Here is a 19,607-nt window from a genome sequence, read left to right as displayed (position 1 = left end):
AGTATAGAAGTAGATGTATCACAGCCAGCTTCAGCTGCTATTGATTTTGCTTATGCTCTCTAGCTGACAATACTGGGTTGACCTCTCTGCCATTTGTGGGAAGCAATGTGTATTTGAAGCCTGTCAACAGTTTACAAGGCAAAGTCCTTCATAAAATCATTGGATTGTTCTGGTCGGAAAAGCCCTTTTAGATCATCCAGCCCAACCACTATCCACCTCTACTAAGGCTGATGCTAAACCATGTCACTTAGCAGCACCACATCTGCCTCTTTGAAAAACCTCCAGGGATGGGGATTCAACCACCTCCTTGGGCAGCCTGTGCCAGGCTTTGAGAGCCCTTTGAGTCATGGAGTTGTTTCAAATACACAACCTAAACCTCCCCTGGTGAAACTTGAGGCCATTTCTTCTCACCCCATTCCTTGTTTCTAGGTGGAAGAGACCAACCCCCACTTGGCTCTGGCTTCCTTTCAGGGACTTGTAGAGAGTCAGATGGTCTCCCCCCAGCCTCCCTTTCTCTAGGCTGAGCAACCCCAGTTCCCTCAGCTGCTCCTCAACAGCCCTGTTCTCCAGAATGTTCACCAGCTTCATTGCCCTTCCCTGGACCTGCTTCAGCACCTCAATGTCTTCCTGTGCCCATTTTTTACCCAATCCCTATAGATGCAGCAGAAATAATGAGGCTAGCAAGAAGAATGGAGGCACTCACCAGACTGGCTTTACATCCCACAGCACAGGGTGTAACTGTATGAACACCACAGAATCACTGAATCATTTCAATTAGAAAAGCCCTTTAAGATCATTGTGTCCAACCATTCTCTAACTCTCCCAGGGCTGGAGCTAAACCACATTTCTCAGCACCACACCTCTGCCTCTTTGAAACACCTCCAGTATACTTGAGATCATGTGTCTGCTCACAGCACAGGTGAGCAAGATCCATTGTTTATTTCTTCCTGAGTCCTGTTGGCAGTTCTGAACCCGACAGTGCAGTGAATAACCTGGAGAAAATGCAGACAATTGCAGGCATTTCCCTCTGATCTGGCTGTCCAATTTTTGCTTCAGTGGAGTTTTCTGCCACTGCTGATCAAATACAAATACATAGCTGTGAGTGTAATTACATCTTATTTCTGTGTCATTTGCCTGTCCCATTACCCCTGGCACACCAGAATGGTTCTGACAAGGCTCAGACAGTAATGAGGCTGCTTCTTTTTAAAAGTAAAATTTCTGAGCTCTCTTCTCCATCACTTGGGTTTTTGTGTAATCTCAGTGACACCACTGCAGCTCTCCTGTAAGGATCTGGTAGGAGATGCAAATCCACATGTGCTACCTTGCACCTCAATATCTTTCTTGTAGTGAGTCTCAAAAGGTGCTCATACACAAACACAAGGAATTCATCGCAGCAGATTAAGTCTAATACTGCTTTTGGTTTTCTTTAATTCCCAGAAGGCTCAGCTCCAACGTGTGACTCCAGGAAGAATCCACAATGAAAAAAACAACCCATGGTTGCTTCCTACTGGTCATCCTTCTAATTGTAAGTATGAGAAAACTGAGCTGCTCATGACCCCTGCCAAATTTAACCTCTGCTGAAGGTCAGGAAAATGAGGAGTGGCTGATGTTTGTTACACTAGACAGGTGAAGAAACCAATTTTTTAACTGATAAATCTTCAAAGTGAGGTTAATAAACTTCTAAATAAGATATCTCCTACAAGTTTGAACTTGAAACCGTTGTTTCTTGGTGGGACAGAACTGCAAGTCTGAAGAAGTTGGTGCATGTGATTGTTCCTTCTTGTGTTGTACAGGCCACAACATACCAGTGATGTGGAAACTGTGTTTGAAAACTTCATCTAACATTTTTGAAGTAATTGTGGATTTTCACTGTTTATAGCTCTTAAGAAAGCAACTGAAAGAGAAAAATAACAGTATAAAGCTTAATTATTCAGTTCCAATTCTATTCTCAACTGTTTTATATCAATATTAAGAGTTATTTCAATGTTTGCAGAGTGTCTGAGTAACTGGTGTTCTAAATACTGTTTAGGAGGAGACTTGATAGGGTGCTTGGTTACATGGTTTAGTTGATCGGGTAGGTTGGATGATGGGTTGGACGTGATGATCTCAAAGGTCTCTTCCAACCCGGTCTATTCTATTCTATTCTATTCTAAATTCTGCCTGACTGAATACCTCTTAAGAAAGTTGAATCTGTACTTGTGAAAACTACAGTTATTAGCAATTGTAATAAAATCATAGACATCACAGGTAGTCAGAAGGGAGAATACAGCCCAGAGCCTCAGTGACAATAGGGTCAGAATGTGTCCAAGTGATGCTGTTGGGAACAGGCCCCTCTCTGCCCTGGTGTGAGTAACTTACTTGCATGCTGGATGCCACCTTCTTCCCAAACCGTTTATCTCTGTGTTCCTGAAGAAAGCATTGGTTCTTACCCTTCTTCTGTTTTGTTGGTTAGCTCATCATGCCTCTCTGCTTCCCATCTTCCAACACCTGAACATGGAGCAGTTGTTCATCAATTCTCATCCTTTCTGGCTCTATGGACTTGTACATAATTATAGAAACAGTTACAGAAACAAGGCTGGAAGACACGTTGGGAGAGAGACTGCTCTCCTTGGTTTGCTTGTTGGGTCATAGAATCATAGAAGGGCCTTTAAAGGTCATCTAGTCCAACCCCCCTGCAGTAAGCAGGGGCATCCCCAGCTAGATCAGGTTTATCAGAGCCCCATCAAGCCTGATCTTGAATGTCTCCAGGGATGAGGTCTCCACCACATCTCTGGGCAACCTCTTCCAGTGTTCCACCACGCTCTTAGTAAAGAACATCTTCCTAATGTTCAGTCTAAATCTTCCCTGCTCTAGTTTCAAACCATTGTCCCTCATCCTATCATTCCATTCCTTTGTAAACAGTCCCTCTCCAGCTTTTCTGGAGGCCCCTTTCAGGTACTGGAAGGCTGCTCTACAGTCTCCTTGGAGCTGAACCCCAACTCTCCCAGCCTGTCTTCATAAGGGAGGTGCTCCGGCCCTGATAATTTTTGTGGTCCTCCTCTAGAGCTGCTCCATTTGGTCCATGTCCTTCTTGTGTTGGGGGCCTCAGAGCTGGACACAGCACTCCAGTTGAGGTCTCACCAGAGCACAGTAGAGGGGCAGAATCGCCTCTCTCCATCTGCAGGCCACACTTCCTTTTCTCTCAGCTTAGCATAACTTTCCCACAGTGCTGTTTACCACTTAAATTCATATGGATAAAAAGGAGGGAAGGAAAATAAAGAAGCTCAAGAGAAAGCTTGATAGAAGGAAGTAAAAATGGAACCGTGAGATCACGGAGAACAGAGAAGAAGAGGAAAGAACACCCTCAGCCAAAGAGCTGGAGATCAGGAGAAGGAGCAGAGAAGAGTTAATGTATTTTTGCTAACTTGGTCTCTTCAAAATTGTCCAGAGCAGTTAATGTTTTGAGGAATCATCCTTGTGCTTGGCAGAAGTCTTCTGCCTTGAGGTATTTTGGAGTATTCTGGTATTTGTGACCTTTTGTGACTGCTCTACACAGCCCTGCAAGGGATGCACATAACAATACACTGGCTGTGCAATCACCCATGGTCAGACATCTGTCTTACAAACCAGCCTGACAGAGACCAGCTTTCTTCTGGGTGTGAGTCTCAAATGGTCTGCAGAGCCTGACAGGGGCCTTGGCAAAGACTAGCAACTCTTCCTGACTGAAGGAGCAGTTCCAGCTGCTTTTTCTTCTCCAGTTAAGTGACAGGACTGTAAATGTTGTGGTAACTAAAACTGTCATCAGCATTTCTGAGCATTCACTGCTCTGGCCTACAGCATAAATTTGCAGGTCAGCCTAGAAGGACTGGGCTGATCTTTGCCCTGCTGTCTACAAACCTTTGAACTCTCCCACTCCTGGTATCATGTGTGTCAGCTCTGCTCATTCCTGCAGGACTCCAGGAGCAGGATTTATTTAGCAAACTCTGCAGTGAGATCTGCACCCCCTTCCTTCTTGGTATCTTTGCACCAGTGTGCTCTCCAACTTCTGCCCTCGGTGCTTAAGCACAAATTGCCTCACATTGTCACTGTTTCAATCTCTAGATTGGTTCCTTCCCCACTGCAGTGGCCATACTGGGGCCTACTTAAACCCTTCCAAGATTAATTTCTCTTCTGGTAAGTGTTAAGCCATGGTCATAGAAGTAGACTATGAATAGGTTCTGGTTTCTTGATGGCACCTGGTATCTGTCATTTTTCCAAGAGTTTTCCCATCTGCAGCTGGTGGAAAACTTCCATTTTTGTTCATTTTATTTGTGAATTGGAACAAGGAAAGAGTGTCTTTCTTTCTCTTCCAAAAGGACTGATGCCCCTCTGTTGGTTCTTCTAATCACTTCTTGATCCCAGAGCTATGAGCCCCTAGGACTTTGTCTCAGCCAGTGTCTGAGGTTGAGGAAGGTAGAGTGACTAAAGTGATTTGTGACACAGGGGTGATGTTCCATTCCTGTACTCCACCGGCCCCACAAACCAGCCTCCAGATCTTCCTCCTTTGACATCTTTGATGGTTTGTTGTCATCCTCTCATCTCTGTCCTCCACTCCCAGCTGGTGACTGCAAGCTGATGCAAAATGACACAACCTACTGAGGTCATGCCATTTGTCCCACTGTAGGTGCCAGTCTACTCTGGTGGTCACCACTGCTGAGAAGGGCATGGGTTTTACCTGAAATCTCTTTTCTTGGGGTAGCTGTGATTCCCTAACACACTCTCAGTGCTGGAGCACTTCCTGCCCTGTATGGAGTGCCTGTGCTTTGCAGAAGGCTTAGAGTTTGTGGACATGGCACTTCAGGACATGGTTTAATGGCCATGGTGGTCTTAGGTTGATGACTGAAGTCGATGATCTTAGAGGGCTTTTCCAACCAAACCAATTCTACGATTCTATGATTTTGGTTGGAAATGACCTTTAAGGTCATGGAGTCACTTCCTCAGATTCATCCCATACCTGTCCTTGAATGTGTTGTCAAGACCCTAGTTACATGGTGTCCATAAACATCCTTTGAACTTGTCACAAAGGAGTTTTGATACCTTCTGATAGAAACCACCTCTTTTTTTGACAACCCCATAATAAATCACCTTCACCAAACAAAAACCAAAGCACCAGTTGTTCCAAAACCTCATTTAGAAATAAAACTAATTCCTTATTGTCTTTCTCTTTGATGGCTTCCCTTGCTTTTGAATGCATCACCAGATTGTCCTCTGCAATTCAAAGCGAATTCCATCAGAAAATTTAAGCTCTTCATCATTTCTTAGTTCATTTTATTCCTGGTGCTCTCTAGTTGTTGAGCAACAGAATGTGACTGAGATTTGTTTCCTCCAATACACGAGGCCCTGGATGCTGGAGCATCTCCTAAGTGCACATTTCTCTCCCCAAGAAAGATGGAGCATCAGCACACTGTGTCCGGGGCAACAAGCTGCAGAGGAGGAGGAGGAAGAAGAAATATGCATGAGTCTCTTTCCTGTGTGAACAATCAATTTTGCAGGACATTGAGAAAAGAATTCTCTGCATGATTTTGTCAGGTAGCAACTGTCATCTAGTGCCTACAAATGGGAGTTTGATCTTATCCTGTAAATGAGGATTGATGGAGCAGCTTTTCTCACACATTCCAATTTTATTGTTCTGAGCCAACCACAAAGTGCACACTGAAAACAAAAGGGATGCTCCAGCTGAGGACCACACTATTATTCAATTAGGTCCATTAGATTAAGACTACATTTTAAAATTAATTCATTTTGAGTAAAAAAACCCACCAAATTGTACAAGTTCATTGAGTCCTGATCTGTCAAATTGTTACCAAACCTCAGCCACTAAGCTGTAAAGAATCTGCTACCTGCTGTCAGCTCCATTCACAAAACATGGAGAAATAGTTCTGTGAAAGCCTAAATTGAATTCTCATTATCTGCACAAACTGGGCTTTTCTGCAGCACAGCTGTGGTAGGTTTAAGTCTCCAGAAGCCAATTAGTAAAATATTTTTCACCGTGATCCACCATTTGAACATCCATTGGATGCTTTCCACCATTTGATCCTCCCAGCTGGGAGCAGAATATGAACTGGTGGGGTGGGGGTGGCTGTGGGCTCCCTTGGGCTCCTGCCACCTTCCCAGCTCAGCAGCTTTCAGTAAGAGTCTCCAAACCTGTGTCTGTAAGCACAAGCCTTTTCCTGTTTAGATAGCAGCTCTTACAGCATCTGGTCCAGAGCAGCTCCCCCACTTCAGTGAGCCAAAAAAGCTGCTGAAGATCTCTCCCAGCCTCCTCTCCCAGCCTCCTCTGTCGTGCTATGTCAAGAGCCTTGTCTGCTATCTGGCACCACTGGGAGCCCTGGGGCTTCCCAAGCCTTGGGTGATGAGATTCCCCTGGGTCTCATCACCTGAGATGATGCCTTTGAAAGCTGTTGTTCTGAAGTGCACATTTCCCTTTGTAACTGTGGGTTGCTTCAAGATGTAAGGATGTGGGCTTTCGAGTTCTGGAGCTCTTCTCACCTAAGGAAAGCTCAGTGAGACAAGCTGCTGCTGATTGAAGGTGGTGAGAATTAGTGTGAGAACTTGAGACTCGGGGGAGGAATGCTGCATTCTGATCTGTTCAACTCAGTTTCAGGGGTGGTCAGGACTTTTTGTCTCTCTCTTTGCTTTTTAAAGAAATAAAAGAGCAGCTGATTTGCTAAAGAGGCCTCTTGCAAAATGATAATCAGAGCTGCAGGCAAAAATCCATGAGGTGTTCTGCAGCCTTCCTTGAAGGCTGCAGTTTGCTTCAGGCTGCTCTGGGAGTAAAGCTTCATCCTGTGAGCAAATCCTGCAGCGGTGTTAAAGAAGTGTGAGATTCACATACTGCTTTCCATGACACATGCCTTGTCTTCATCTGCTGAGGCTGATAATCTGCTTGTTTAAAAAAATAATGCTTGTTTAAAAAACTGCCAAAGCCTACCATCTAAGTCATACGGGATCATAAAATCATTAAGGCTGGAAAAGACCTCTGAGAGCAAGTCCAACCATCAGCCCTACACTGCCATAGCCACTAAAGCATGCTCTGAAGTGATCTCACTGTGAGATAATTTCCATCTTGCTTCAACAGCAGTTGAGCATTGGAAGATTTGAACATTCTGTGGTTATTAAAACATGTCCTGGGGAGGTATTTCCCCAAAGAAATTGTCCACTGCTTCTTAGAACATTTACGGTGGATAAGAAGTTATTGTTGCTTCCTGATTACTATGCACTAATGAGCATCCCAGGATATCGCAGTCATTTTTCTCTCTGTCCTAACACTAAAAGCTGTGCAAAGTAGTTCCATTGTAAGTGAAGTATTGGAAGAGGAGCTCTGCAGCCAGACTAAAGGATGCTGAGCTCTCACTGAGAAATGTGATGTAGTGAAGGACAGGTTAGTGACCCACAAAGCAGTGACTATACACAGCACTTTTAAGGGGATTGTGCCAAATGAATATTGTGCCAAATGAAATCAATAACAATCAGTTAGAGCATCCAGAATTTGAATACATTTTGACTGAGCTCAACAATAAACATTGCAGAATTACTGTATGCAGTGGATGGAGGGGAAAATCAAAAGGAAAGCAAGCTCCAAATGCCTTCTTTTCCCCACGGTTGACTATACTTCAAACTTCTTGATGGAAGAAAAGTGGGGCTGTTGGTTCATCATGTCCAATATTTTGTAGAAAACCCAATAAAAAGAAATTATTTTATGCTTGTTTATCTGGATTCTCTCTTGCAGAAATGGGCAGAGTTGATAGCTGGTGTTTGTCTGGCAGAATGCAGGGCATGATTTGTTCATTTCCCTGCAGTTTAATAATGAAGCCAAGCTGCTTTCTCTGGATTCTTCTGTTAATTCTAGGTATAAAATGAACTTCAGCTTTCCCAGCAGCCTGTTGGTGTGTTTTGCTTGTGTTTGGTTTTTGGTTTTTTTTTCTCTTTGCAATGATAATTCATTTTCTTATCACAGTCATTTGTCAGGTGGTGGCTTGGTGGTCGTATGTATGACGTCATTTACTTGGACTTTTAGGAGTGACATCATATGTACGGCTGCTAAACTGCTGCATGGGACATCACTTAAACAGTTTGCTTCTGAAGAAATCATGACAGTCCTTTTTCAGGCTGTGAACACACCCTGATGATTAAGCTGTGTATTATTTATTTCTCTTTAATAAAGAATATTTATAAGTAAGTGAGGCATTCCTTTATTGTACCCATACCGTTTCTATTTCCATCTGAAGTAACTGATGGATGGATGGGAAGGGTTTTTAATGTGCAGTGATGGGCTCTGAACATTTGAACTTTGCAAATACCAGAGGTAGTAACATTGTGGAAATTATTTCATCTTGGATTTTACATGGTGAAAACATGGTTTGTAACTTAACTCCTAAAATATCTAGATGCAATCATTATATCCTAGTAGCCGAGGTGATTCCTAATGGATGATTCCATAAGAATACACACAGAGACATGCAGAGCCTCCTGGGACATTCCCAGTGTCTCCCATTACCTCAACGCATGCTAAGCCTTCCCCCTCTTGTTGCCATCAGAGAATCATCATCACAGAATGGCTTGAGTTGAAAGGGACCGTCTAGTTCCAACCCCCTGCCATGGGTAGGGACACCTTCTACTAGACAGCTTGCTCAAGGCCTTATCCAAGGTGGTCTTAAACATTTCCAGGAATGAAGCATCCACAACTTCTCTGGGCAACCTATTCCAGTGTCTCACCACCCTCATAGTAAAGAATTCTTCCTAATGTTCAATCTATATCTCCCCCTGCCTTAGTTTAAAACCATTGCCCCTTGTTCTATCACTGCAGGTCCCTGCTGCTTCTGATGAAAGAATCATGACTCAGAGATTTCTTTCTGCCCTGTTTGCCCTTTCCTGACACCTGCAGTAAGGAGCACAGGAAGACTGAACAAAATAATAATATTTGACATCACAAACTGTACCAAATTTTTGTCTGACTGAGCCCCTGGAATCATCAGCCCACTGGGCTGACTTTGGGGAGATCAGGCTTTAGGCTCCAAGTCCAAGAGTGACTACACATGATAGAGAACATGAGAATTACAAGCAGAGGTGTGACTGCTCAGCCTCCAGCAATCCAACAAATCCATTTTTCAGTAGTGTGCTGAAGGTCAGCTGATTCTAAGGGAGAAGAAAATATTGGTCAAAATTCCATGGCAGGAAATGAGAAATAGCAATCATAGAATCAAGGAATGGTTTGGGTTGGAAAGGACCTTAAAGCTCATCTAGTTCCAACCCCCCTGCCGTGGGCAGGGACACTGCTTGCTCAAGGTCCCATCCAACCTGCATCTGAACACTGCCAGGCTTGGAGATACCTCACTGAGAATTAGTCTGTTTCATTACAGACACAAAGGGAAGAGTACATTAAAAGGTCTATCACAGAAGAACAATGCCACTACCACACTTACCTGTAACCCCTTGACTTGATTTCACATACAAGCTAGATGATTACATCCAGAGTATCTATTAAAAGTACATCTCTAATGGTTATGCTTCCAAACCCTGGGTGGGATCCCAAGCTGACCCAGAGTAACAGAGGAATCATCAAGAACGTAGGCAATGCCATGGAATTCCTCCTAGCTTGCTTTGATGATACCATTAATCCTCTGTTGAAAGCCAAGATCTTGGCACTGAGGAATTACTCAGGATTAGAAAGGAGCATTAGATTAGAAGGGAGCATGGAGTATCTGTGAGAGTTACTTCAGAGAAGGACCAAACTCTGTGGCAGCACATGGACACAAAGACAGACCTGAGAGTATCTGAAGAACCTCATCTGTGCTTTCCTACACTACATACTGCAGTTAGGATATTGCTTGGGTTTTGAATGATCCCCATGGGCTCCAGCTGCTCCCTTGATTATTTTCCTAAGCAAGGGGTCTACAATTGGCTTTGCTTCTGTATTTCCAGTTCTGGCTTTCTTAGGTGCTTAGTTTTTCACTTGGCTGGCCAGATGAAACATTCCAGATGGCTTCCCTGATCAAGTATATCTTTAGGTGTATGCCTATACATATATGCAAATTAAATAACCAATTAAACCACATATTTTAATTAATTCAATTACTTTTATAAAGTTATTTCTGCCAGAAGATATCTTCCTTCTTAAGTCCTCCCATTTTATTTCAATTACCTATTTGGCTGCAACAAAATAAAATGCCTTCACAATCCTCCAGCTTTCAGGTGGTAGCTGTATACAGTTGAAAATGATAATGCTTGGATCAAAAGAGATTGAGAACAAACAGTTTCTGTGGTTATAAGAGCATAAAACAGATTAAACTGAGATGGTTTGACACAGAATTATCGGGAGAAGGTAATTGGGGTTTTTTTTCAGCCAAGTCAAACATACTCTGTTTTTGCTGTGGAATTTACCAAGGTGTTTTAGTCATGCAAATGGGGGAAAAGAAGTAAAAATAATGTATTAAGGAGATACAACTGCTTGTGATGTTCAAGAAGGGGGAAAAAAGCGAAGCAAAATGTAACTTCCAAACCTGTTGTATTTTCCGTTTGAACAGCTACAAATGCTTAAGTATTTAATGGTCCTCTGTTGTGCCAAGAAAAAAAGGGCTTGGTTAAAATCTTACATTTATAGTAAGTCAAACTAGTGAAAAAATCAGCATTTCCTGGGCAAGCAGTGGAAGTTCTACCAGAATGCTACACAGGTGCAAATAAAAGGCTTTTGAAGCATGGATAATGGTGATTTCTGATCCTCACTTTGTCATTTTATCCCCCTGGTTTATTTACTTTTACTAACAGCTTTTCCTTTCTGTGCAGAGAATGGTTCCAAGTCTTTCTTCTACTGTAAATTACACTGATACTACCTTAGAGCCTCTAGTAACTGAGAATTCAGTCATACGGCAGAAGATCATAGATTCGCAGTTCAAATGCTATGAGAGGATGAACAGAGCTCCTCCATATAAGAAAAAAGGTAAGAAAGCTCTAAAAAGCACCTGTTTGTGTATTGGCATGCATGCTTATATGGCTCTAAAGGTTTTGTCATGGAATCAGAGTAGATCATAGAATAGAATAGAATAGAATAGAATAGAATAGAATAGAATAGAATAGCTCAGCTCTCCTGGACCCCTTTGGTTTTAAGGGCTGTGTCCTTCTTGTGTTGGGGACACCAGAACTGGAGGCAGTATTGGAGGTGAGGTCTCAGCAGAGCAGAGTCCAGGGGCAGAATCCCCTCTCTTGCCCTGCTGGCCACACTTCTCTGGATGCAGCCCAGCACACAGCTGCCTTCTGGGCTGCATGAGCGTACTGATGGCTCATGGGGAGCCGCTCAGCAACCAGCACCCCCAAGTCTCTTTCTTCAGAGCTGCTCTCAACCCACTCTGCACCCACATGGGATTTATTGCTGGGACTGGCCCAACCCAGATGCAGCACCTTGCACTTTGTCTTGTTTTCTTCAGTTTACTAACTCACGGTCCTTCCTTGGAGTGCAGCCTCCTCCCTGTAAGCAGTTGTCAAATTGACACTAACTTGGCATCCTAAGTGCTAAGAAATAAAAAGAGCCTGCAATGATCCCAGGGCATCATAGAATCATAGGATGCATTGGGTTGGAAGGGACCTTTAAAGGTCATCCAGTCACAGCCCTTCCTCCCCACACAGACAGTATGTTGGTCATTGATGTTTCTGCCTCAGTGCTTTGCTACTTGAGTATCTTGTGCTTGCTTAGGAATTGGCATTCTCCAGGTCCTTCCAGCAAGCTCACACAAAGACCTGGTTGTGAGCAGTGATCTCTTAAATATAAATGTCATTCTGTTTGCATTGCTCTGCCATTTTTCTCTCGCTCCTGTATTGAAACAAACTGCCCAGGGTGATGGTGGAGTCACCACCCCTGGCGGTGTTCAAGAAATGTGTGGACATGGCACTTCAGGACATGGTTTAGTGGCCATGGTGATGTTGGGTTGACAATTGGACTTGATGATCTTGGAGGTCTTTTCCAACCTTAATGAGTCTGCTCTTTGATTCTATGATATTACAAAATGATTCCTAAAAGTCTTTTAGATGCATCTTCAAACTACAGAAGAACATGAGAGTGCCTGAAGGAAAGAGAACAAACTGCTAATGTGATGGCTGGTTAATTATGTGGATAATTAGCATTAGCTAACTTGGCAGGGGAAAAATAGATGTGCATAAAATCTCAGCTAATGGAGAAAAAGGGGTTATAAAAATAGGGGGGGTTGCTAGATATGCAATCTGGAAAAAAATAATTTGGAACATTTTATGCTTTCAGTTTTTAATCCTCAACCCTTTTGACTACAAAATTCTTGGTGCAAACTGGAACAATTCAGATGGATTTTTGCAGCTTTCTTGCTTTGGGATAAAGCTTACCTGTGGATAATTTCAAAAACACCAGAAGCAATTAGCTGCCCATATTTTATTAACTGCCAGTGATTATTAGGTGCTTTCCATATGATGCTTTCAAAACCAACCTGTATGGTCATAGCAGCCATTCGGAAACTCCCTTGGGACCAAAGCCAAAAAAGGCAACATGTATCTTATAGAATCACAGAATCACTGTGGTTGCAGAAGACCTTTAAGATCATTGAGTCCAACCATTCTCTAACTCTACCAAGTCTGGTGCTAAACCATGTCCCTCAGCACCACCCCGCACTGCTTTTCCCTTTAACCTGATAGTTATGAAGATAGATACTTCTTTCCCTACATAAACTGATTTAAAAGACAAAATAACTAAGAAGTAGAGTTTTTTAATATGTTACTTGACTAAATCCACAGTGGATCAGGACAAGGTGTTCCAGCAAGTACAGTTTCTGTGGACTATAGCATGTCACACCTCTGTAATGGGAATCAGGAGTGAGCTGTGTTCTGCCCTCCTGCTAGGACCATCATTTCTGGGGCTAGGAATGGTCCTTGCAGGGAACACAGCCTTAGCAGTGCTACCTTCCCAAAAGGGGCATGATAAGGACAGGGTCACAGCATATCTGCCCAGACAGCATCAGCAGAACTGACCCGTTACAAATTGGTCTTGCACCTGCTTCACTGGTGTTGAGCAATGCAGCAACCTTACAAGGAACTGTTTCTGCCGATGCTGCTTTGAACTGGGACATCCCTGCAAGCCCTTCCTGGCTTTACATTTCAAGGATTTGATTTTCAGACCTGCTGTCCAGCAGAAGGTGAAATGAAAATGGGGTGTCTATAGTGTATTTGGGTACCACTAATGCACATGGATATGGGTAAGGATGGGAGGATGATCAAAATGAGGAATTTGTAGGATCAGACCCTATGTTCAAAGCTAAACAGGCTTTGGAACATTACTTTCCAGTAAAATGAACACAGAATCACACAGGATCACAGAATTGCCTAGACTGAAAAAGCCCTTTAAGATCACTGAGTCAATCATCAGCCTAACACTGACAGCTCCTGGACTAAACCACTTCTCCAAGCACTACATCTACATGACTTCTAAATACCTCCGAGGGGGGACTCCATCACTGCTCTGGGCAGCCTGTTAACCCTTTCAGTACAGAAATTCTTCCTAATATCCAATCTAAACTTCCCTTGATGCAACATGAAGCCATTTCCTCTTGTTCTCTCTCTTGTTGCTTGGTTGAATAGACCAACCTCCACCTTGCTAATACCTTCTGACACCACCACTAACATCAGGTCAGCAAAAATACCTACCTTGGAGCACCTGAATGTCACTCAAAGGGTTTACACTGCTAAAAAGAAAAGATGATTATCTGCAGACAGCAATATTCCTTGAGAGGTTTCAGCAGAGCAGGTTCAGGATGGATTCTGTGTTGACTTAACTACTGCATTCCTCTTAAATCTCCAGGTCTGTTCTGCAACCGAACGTGGGATGGCTGGTTGTGCTGGGATGATACTCCTGCTGGAAGAACCACTGCTCAAAACTGTCCAGATTATTTCCCAGACTTTGATCCAACTGGTATTGTGTTTCTTTATGTCATTTTATCATCATTTACCATCATATTGTCATATTGCATCCAGTTCTGGACTGCCCTGTTCAAGAGGGACAGGGGTCTACTTGAGAGACTCTAATGGAGGGCTACAAGGATGATTAAGGGACTGGAGCACTGCCTTATGAGGAAAGGCTGAGACCTGGGGCTGTTTAGTCTGGAGAGGAGACTGGGATGGGATGTAATAAATGTCTACAAATATCTGAGGGCTGGGTAATATCTGAGGGCTGGGTGTCAGGAAGGAAGGGACAGCCTCTGCTCACTTGTGCCCTGTGATAGGACAAGGGGCAATGGATATAAACTACAGGACAGGAAGTTCCACCTCAACATGAGGAAGAACTGCTTTGCTGTAAGGGTCACAGCACTGGAACAGGCTACCCAGAGAGGTTTTGGAGTCTCCTTCTCTGAAGACTTTCAAGCCCTGTCTGGATATGTTCCTGTGTGACCTGCACTCGATTCTGTGATACTGCTGTGGCAGTGGGGGTAGACTCAAAGATCTCCAGAGGTCCCTTCCAATCCCTAACATCCTGTGATCTCTCTTGTAGAAAGATGGTCATAGTACTGTTAGGACTTGATGATCTTAGAGGTCTTTTCCAACCAAAATAATTGTATGGTTCTGTGAAAGTCTTCAGACCATGAATGACATTGGGTGGCAGCATGTTTCCAGTGGCATTTTTGCAGCACTGTAAAATCTCAGACAGTTTGGCTGAAATTAAAGTAAATCAACCTTTTGGGTTGCCTAATTTATCTGTTTGCCTTGGTCAAATATATTCTATGTATTTCTATTTCTGTGAATACAGCCCACAGGTTTATGGAACCAACTTTATGAAAATATAAACTACTTAATTATCATATCAAAGCATTTTTACCACCTCATTCTCAGTTTTTGTAAGGAAGATAAAAATGCTTATGTGCATGAAATATGCATCAGCATGTTCTTTGTTCATTTTTTTTATTGGAAAAATGTCATTTTATGGAATGAGAGGAGCAGAAATAATGTTCTTTCAGTCTCCAAGTTTCAGCTGTCCATTGAAGTCCTCATACAAATACCAGCATCCATGCAGACTAAGAGAAGTAAATCAAGAATCTTTAAAAGGACAAATGGAAGGAGAAATGAAGGAGAGAGATACTGCTAAATAGACCTGAGGATATATTAGACACAACTGTAACTCCATAAAGAATATTTTTTGAAGAAAAATACAGTTCCTAGATTCATAGAATGGTTTGGGTTAGATGGAACCTTGAAAATCATCTATTCACAACCCCCCCTACCATGGGCAGGGACACCTCCCACCAGCCCAGCCTGCTCAAGGCCTCATCCAGCTTGGCCTTGAACACCTCCAGGGAGGGGGCATCCACAACCTCCCTGGGAAACCTGTTCCAGTGTCTCCTCACCCTCACTGTCAAGAATTTCTTCCTAATCTCCAGTCTAAGTCTGCCCTTCTCAAGCTTCAATTCATTCCTTCTCATCCTGTCACATGGAGTTGTGTGCTCCATGCTGAGGACATGTTGCTTGTAGGTGATTCTTGATGCCACAGTGTGCTAAATCCATCAGAGACCCAGAGTGCCACAGAACCATAGCATCACTTGGTGGGAAATTACCTTTAAGATCACTGAGTCCAATTATTCTCTAACTCTACCAAGTCTTGTGCTAAACCATGTCCATCAGCACCATATCTCTGCCTCTTTGAAACACCTCCAGTGATGGGCATTCCACCACCTCCCTGGGGTGTCTGTTCAGTGTTTGAGAACTGTTCCAGTCAAGAATTTTCTTCCAACATCCAACCTACACCTGCCCTGGTGCACCATGAGGTCATTTTCTCCCATTCTGTCACAAGGGAGAAGAGACCCACATCCATTTCCCTGGCTCAGCAGCAGATCAGCATCTCCTGGTTGAGCCAGAGCCACTTCCCTAGAATTGCCCAGCTGCAGCATCAAACCAGCAGGTCACCAGCTTCAGCTGCTGATTGTCACACCAGGAAAATATCTTTAGTCTGTATTAAGACAAAGTATGAGGGAGACAAGAAATAGTGGGGGTGACTTAGAAGCCTTATAGCTGCTAATGGAAGTGGCTGACACTTACAGGGGGGCAAAAGCACAGCTTCAGCTGTCCTGAGAAGTCTGTCAGGTTTTGTGTCACAAGTTATTTCCTTTGGTAACTTCTGTCTGCTAAACACAATACAGACAGATTTACTGCTGGGAAACAGAAAATTCATCTGAAAGGGGGTGATTGACACCATGAAAAATTCAGTGCCTGTCCAGTTTCCTTCTGTGATGTTAAATGAGCAGGTATCTTAGGCATGCAGTTAGATCCACAGACTTCTCAGGTGAGGATGTCATGTTGTGCTGCTTTGGGCTTGCACTGAGATCTGCAGAACCACTGTGTATCAGCTCACTGATGGCTAAGTTACTTTTATTTGAGGCCATGTATAGTTTTGAGTCCTGGAATAAAATCATGTCAGCCACAGAATAGAGACATAGAATTGTTTCAGTTGGGAAAAGCCTCAAAGAACAGCATAGGGAGGGACAGGCTTTGGGAGGACTGGGCATGGCAGAGCCCTTCTCCTGCTGCCACAGACACAGATTTCCCGACTGGCTAAAAAGTCAGCTCTGTATGTCACAGAATCAGAGAATGGTGGGGGTTGGAAGGGACCTCTGAAGGCCATCTAGTCCAACCCCTCTGCTAAAGCAGGATCATCTAGGTCAGGTTGCACAGGAACATGCTCTCCAGAAGAGACTCCACAACCTCTCTGGGCAGCCTTCTCCAGGGCTCCAGCACCCTCAAAGGAAAAGATTTTTGACTCTATGTTTAAGTGAAGCCTCCTGGTTTCCAGCTTGCACCTGTTGCCCCTTGACCTATCACTGGCAACCACTGAAAAGACCTCAGCTCCATCCACCCTTTAGCTCTTGCTTAAGTATTGATCAGATTCCCTCTCAGGCTGCTCTTCTCCAGGCTAAACAGCCCCAGAGCTCTCAGCCTCCCCTCATCAGAGAGATGCTCCACTACCCTCAGCATCTTCATGGCCTCTCCAGGACTCTCTGCAGGTCCTATTTTCCTGTGTTGAAGTGATTCCATTTCAAAAGCAGTGTATAAACTGACCTCTTTGTCCAGCTGCTTCTTTTCTTCCTCCCCTTCTGTATACTTCTCTCCTGCTTCTTAGCAGGTTTGACAGCTGTGTTTTAAAAATCAATCCTTATCCCCATGGTGACAAAATTACTTTATTCTACAGATCCCAGTTCTGCTGACTGAGGCACTCTGATGATGGTGATAACTCTTTCTTAGGACACTGGAATGTTTTCTAGGGTCTCCATGGTATTATAGCAGAAGAATGTTTGAAAAAGGAATTTTTCATTTTTCAAACATTTTCTTCTAGAAGTCAGTCAGATGTTGCTACATGAGGTGGTCCCTCACCTGCAAAACCAAGTGCTATACAACTACCCCAAACAGTTCATGAGGAGCCCAGTATGTGGTGTGTGCTGAGCACAGACTGCAACACAGCAAAACTTCCTTCTTCTTCCAGTTTATAACTCAAAAGTAAATTGAAAACACAGGAGGCTGTGCTGCCAATCAGTGAGGTCTGGACAGACAGGAGAGTAGGGCCGAGAAGAACCTAATGAAGTTCAAAAAGGACGAGTGTGGAGTCCTTCACCTGGGCAAGAATGACCCCTTACACCAGTACAGGTTAGGGGTTGACCTGCTGGAAAGCATCTCCATGAAGAAGTCCTGGTGGGCAGTAAGGTGACCATGAAAGAAAAATATGCCTTTGTGGCCAGGAGGGCCAGTGATATCCCAAGGTGCATGAGGAAGAGTGTGACCAGCAGATCAAAGGAGGTTCTCCTCCAACTTTACTCTGTCCCAGTGAAGCAGCATCCGGAGTATTGTGTCCAGTTCTGGGATTCCTGGTTTAAGAGAGACAGGAAACTATTGGAGAGAGACCAGGGGAGGCCATGAAGATGCTGAGGGGACTAAAGCATCTCTCTGAGGAGGAGAGGCTGAGAGACCTGGGGCTGTTTAGCCTGAAGAGAAGGCTGAGAGGGCAATCTTACTAATGTTTATTAATACCCGAAGGGTGTGTGTCAAGAAGAAGGGGCCAGGCTCTTTTCAGTGGTGCCCAGTGACAGGATGAGAGAAGATGGACACAAACTGGAACACAGGACAGAGCCAGGCTCTTTTTAGTGATGTCCCATAATAGATACAAGCTGGAACAGAGGAGGTTCCACCTCAACATGAGGAGAAACTTCTTTACTGTGAGGGTGACAGAGCCCTGGAACAGCCTGTCCAGAGAGGCTGAGGAGTCATCTTCTCTGGAGACTTTCAAGACCCATCTGGATGTGTTCCTGTGCAGTCTGTCCTAAGTGATCCTGCTCTGGCAGGGGGGTGGACTCAATGATCTCTGGAGGTCCTTTCCAACCCTTAGCATTCTGTGATTCTGTGTTTGAGTTCCTTATCCCCCAGTCCCATCTTCTGACAACATCACAGCAAGAAATCTAGGCTGTGGCTGCTTCCAGAACAAAATCAGTTGTGTTTGTCTGGCTTCATGGAAAAGGAGGAGGTAAGAGGGTTTGTCTCTAACCTACAGAGGCCTTGTTAAACTTCAGTAGGGTACCCAGCTAGGTAGTAAACCACAGAGACACAGATAGTAGATAGATGATAGATGGTAGATGATACCAGCAGCATTCTCTCCAACACATGAACCAAACCTTCCTACTTTGCAGAGTGCACGGAATAGCAGGTACAATATTTTTACACTGTGTTCCGTGGTAGCATAACCATTAATCTTTTATCTGTGACAGAAGACTTTTTCCAGCTTTAGATAATATCTGGCAGAGAATACAAGAGGAACATTGCTGCACAGGCAGGCTGAGATGATCTGCAAGCTGCAGTGGTGGAGGTTGAGATAACATGTACTGCTCTTCTTGATGCTGTTGATGCAAAGATTGATTTTCAGTAAGTCTCCCAAAACAGTGATTTGAAGCTCTCAAGAATTTTGGAACTCTGCTGTGCTCTGGAGGATTGCAATAGCACTATAGAAAGTGTATCTCGAGCCAGAGGAAGGTAGCTCAGGCTATGCAAACCCTCTCTTCCAGAGTGATTGATTGCTTTTCTTAGGCTCTGTGGAGGGAATATGAACCTTCCAAATTAACAGAATCATTAATCATCAAAGTTAAGAAAAAGAAATGCAAGTGTTAAACACAAACATGAAGATCGGTGTGTTCAAATGGTAATTGGCCCTGTGAAAGTGGTGGGCTTGGTAGAGGAGGGTTCATGGTTGGACCTGATGGTCTTTTCCAACCTGAATGGTTCTGTGATTCTGTGACTGGAAATGCTGATAATCAGGGTACAAAGCCAATAAAGTTACAAAGCTAGAATAGGCAAAGGGAAGTCAAGAGAGCTTTTAGTTTTAAACCTTATTTTTAAAGCTTTTAGTCTATTTTAGGGTATTTTATGAGGCTATTTTAAAAGTCAGACTTGAAAAGACTGTTTTCCATAAATAAAGAGCCGTGTCTCGATCTAAGGAAACTGGACTGTGTTGCACAGACATTTTAACTCCAAACATAGAAATTAACGGCACTTTGGTGTAATGGCCATGGTGGTGTTAGGCTGATGGTTGGACTCAATGATCTTAGAGGCCTTTT

The 19,607-nt window shown here is 43.7% G+C and overlaps 1 protein-coding gene across 1 annotated transcript in view; it reads left to right on the top strand.

The window, feature by feature from the left end:
- The first annotated feature begins 1,442 nt into the window (after positions 1-1,442).
- Positions 1,443-19,607, top strand: part of CALCR (calcitonin receptor) — a 45,712-nt gene continuing 27,547 nt past the window's right edge. Inside the window, exons 1-3 of the mRNA XM_009907455.2 lie at positions 1,443-1,525; positions 10,801-10,954; positions 13,829-13,939. Of these exons, the coding sequence (XP_009905757.1) occupies positions 1,478-1,525; positions 10,801-10,954; positions 13,829-13,939 (313 nt within the window). The 5' untranslated portion in view covers positions 1,443-1,477. The remainder of the gene's footprint in view (positions 1,526-10,800; positions 10,955-13,828; positions 13,940-19,607) is intronic.

The sequence above is a fragment of the Dryobates pubescens genome, chromosome 4, assembly GCF_014839835.1.
Source record: "Dryobates pubescens isolate bDryPub1 chromosome 4, bDryPub1.pri, whole genome shotgun sequence".
Classification (NCBI taxonomy): domain Eukaryota; kingdom Metazoa; phylum Chordata; class Aves; order Piciformes; family Picidae; genus Dryobates; species Dryobates pubescens.
Note: the sequence above shows the minus strand (reverse complement) of the source record. Positions and strands in the feature narration are given on the sequence as shown.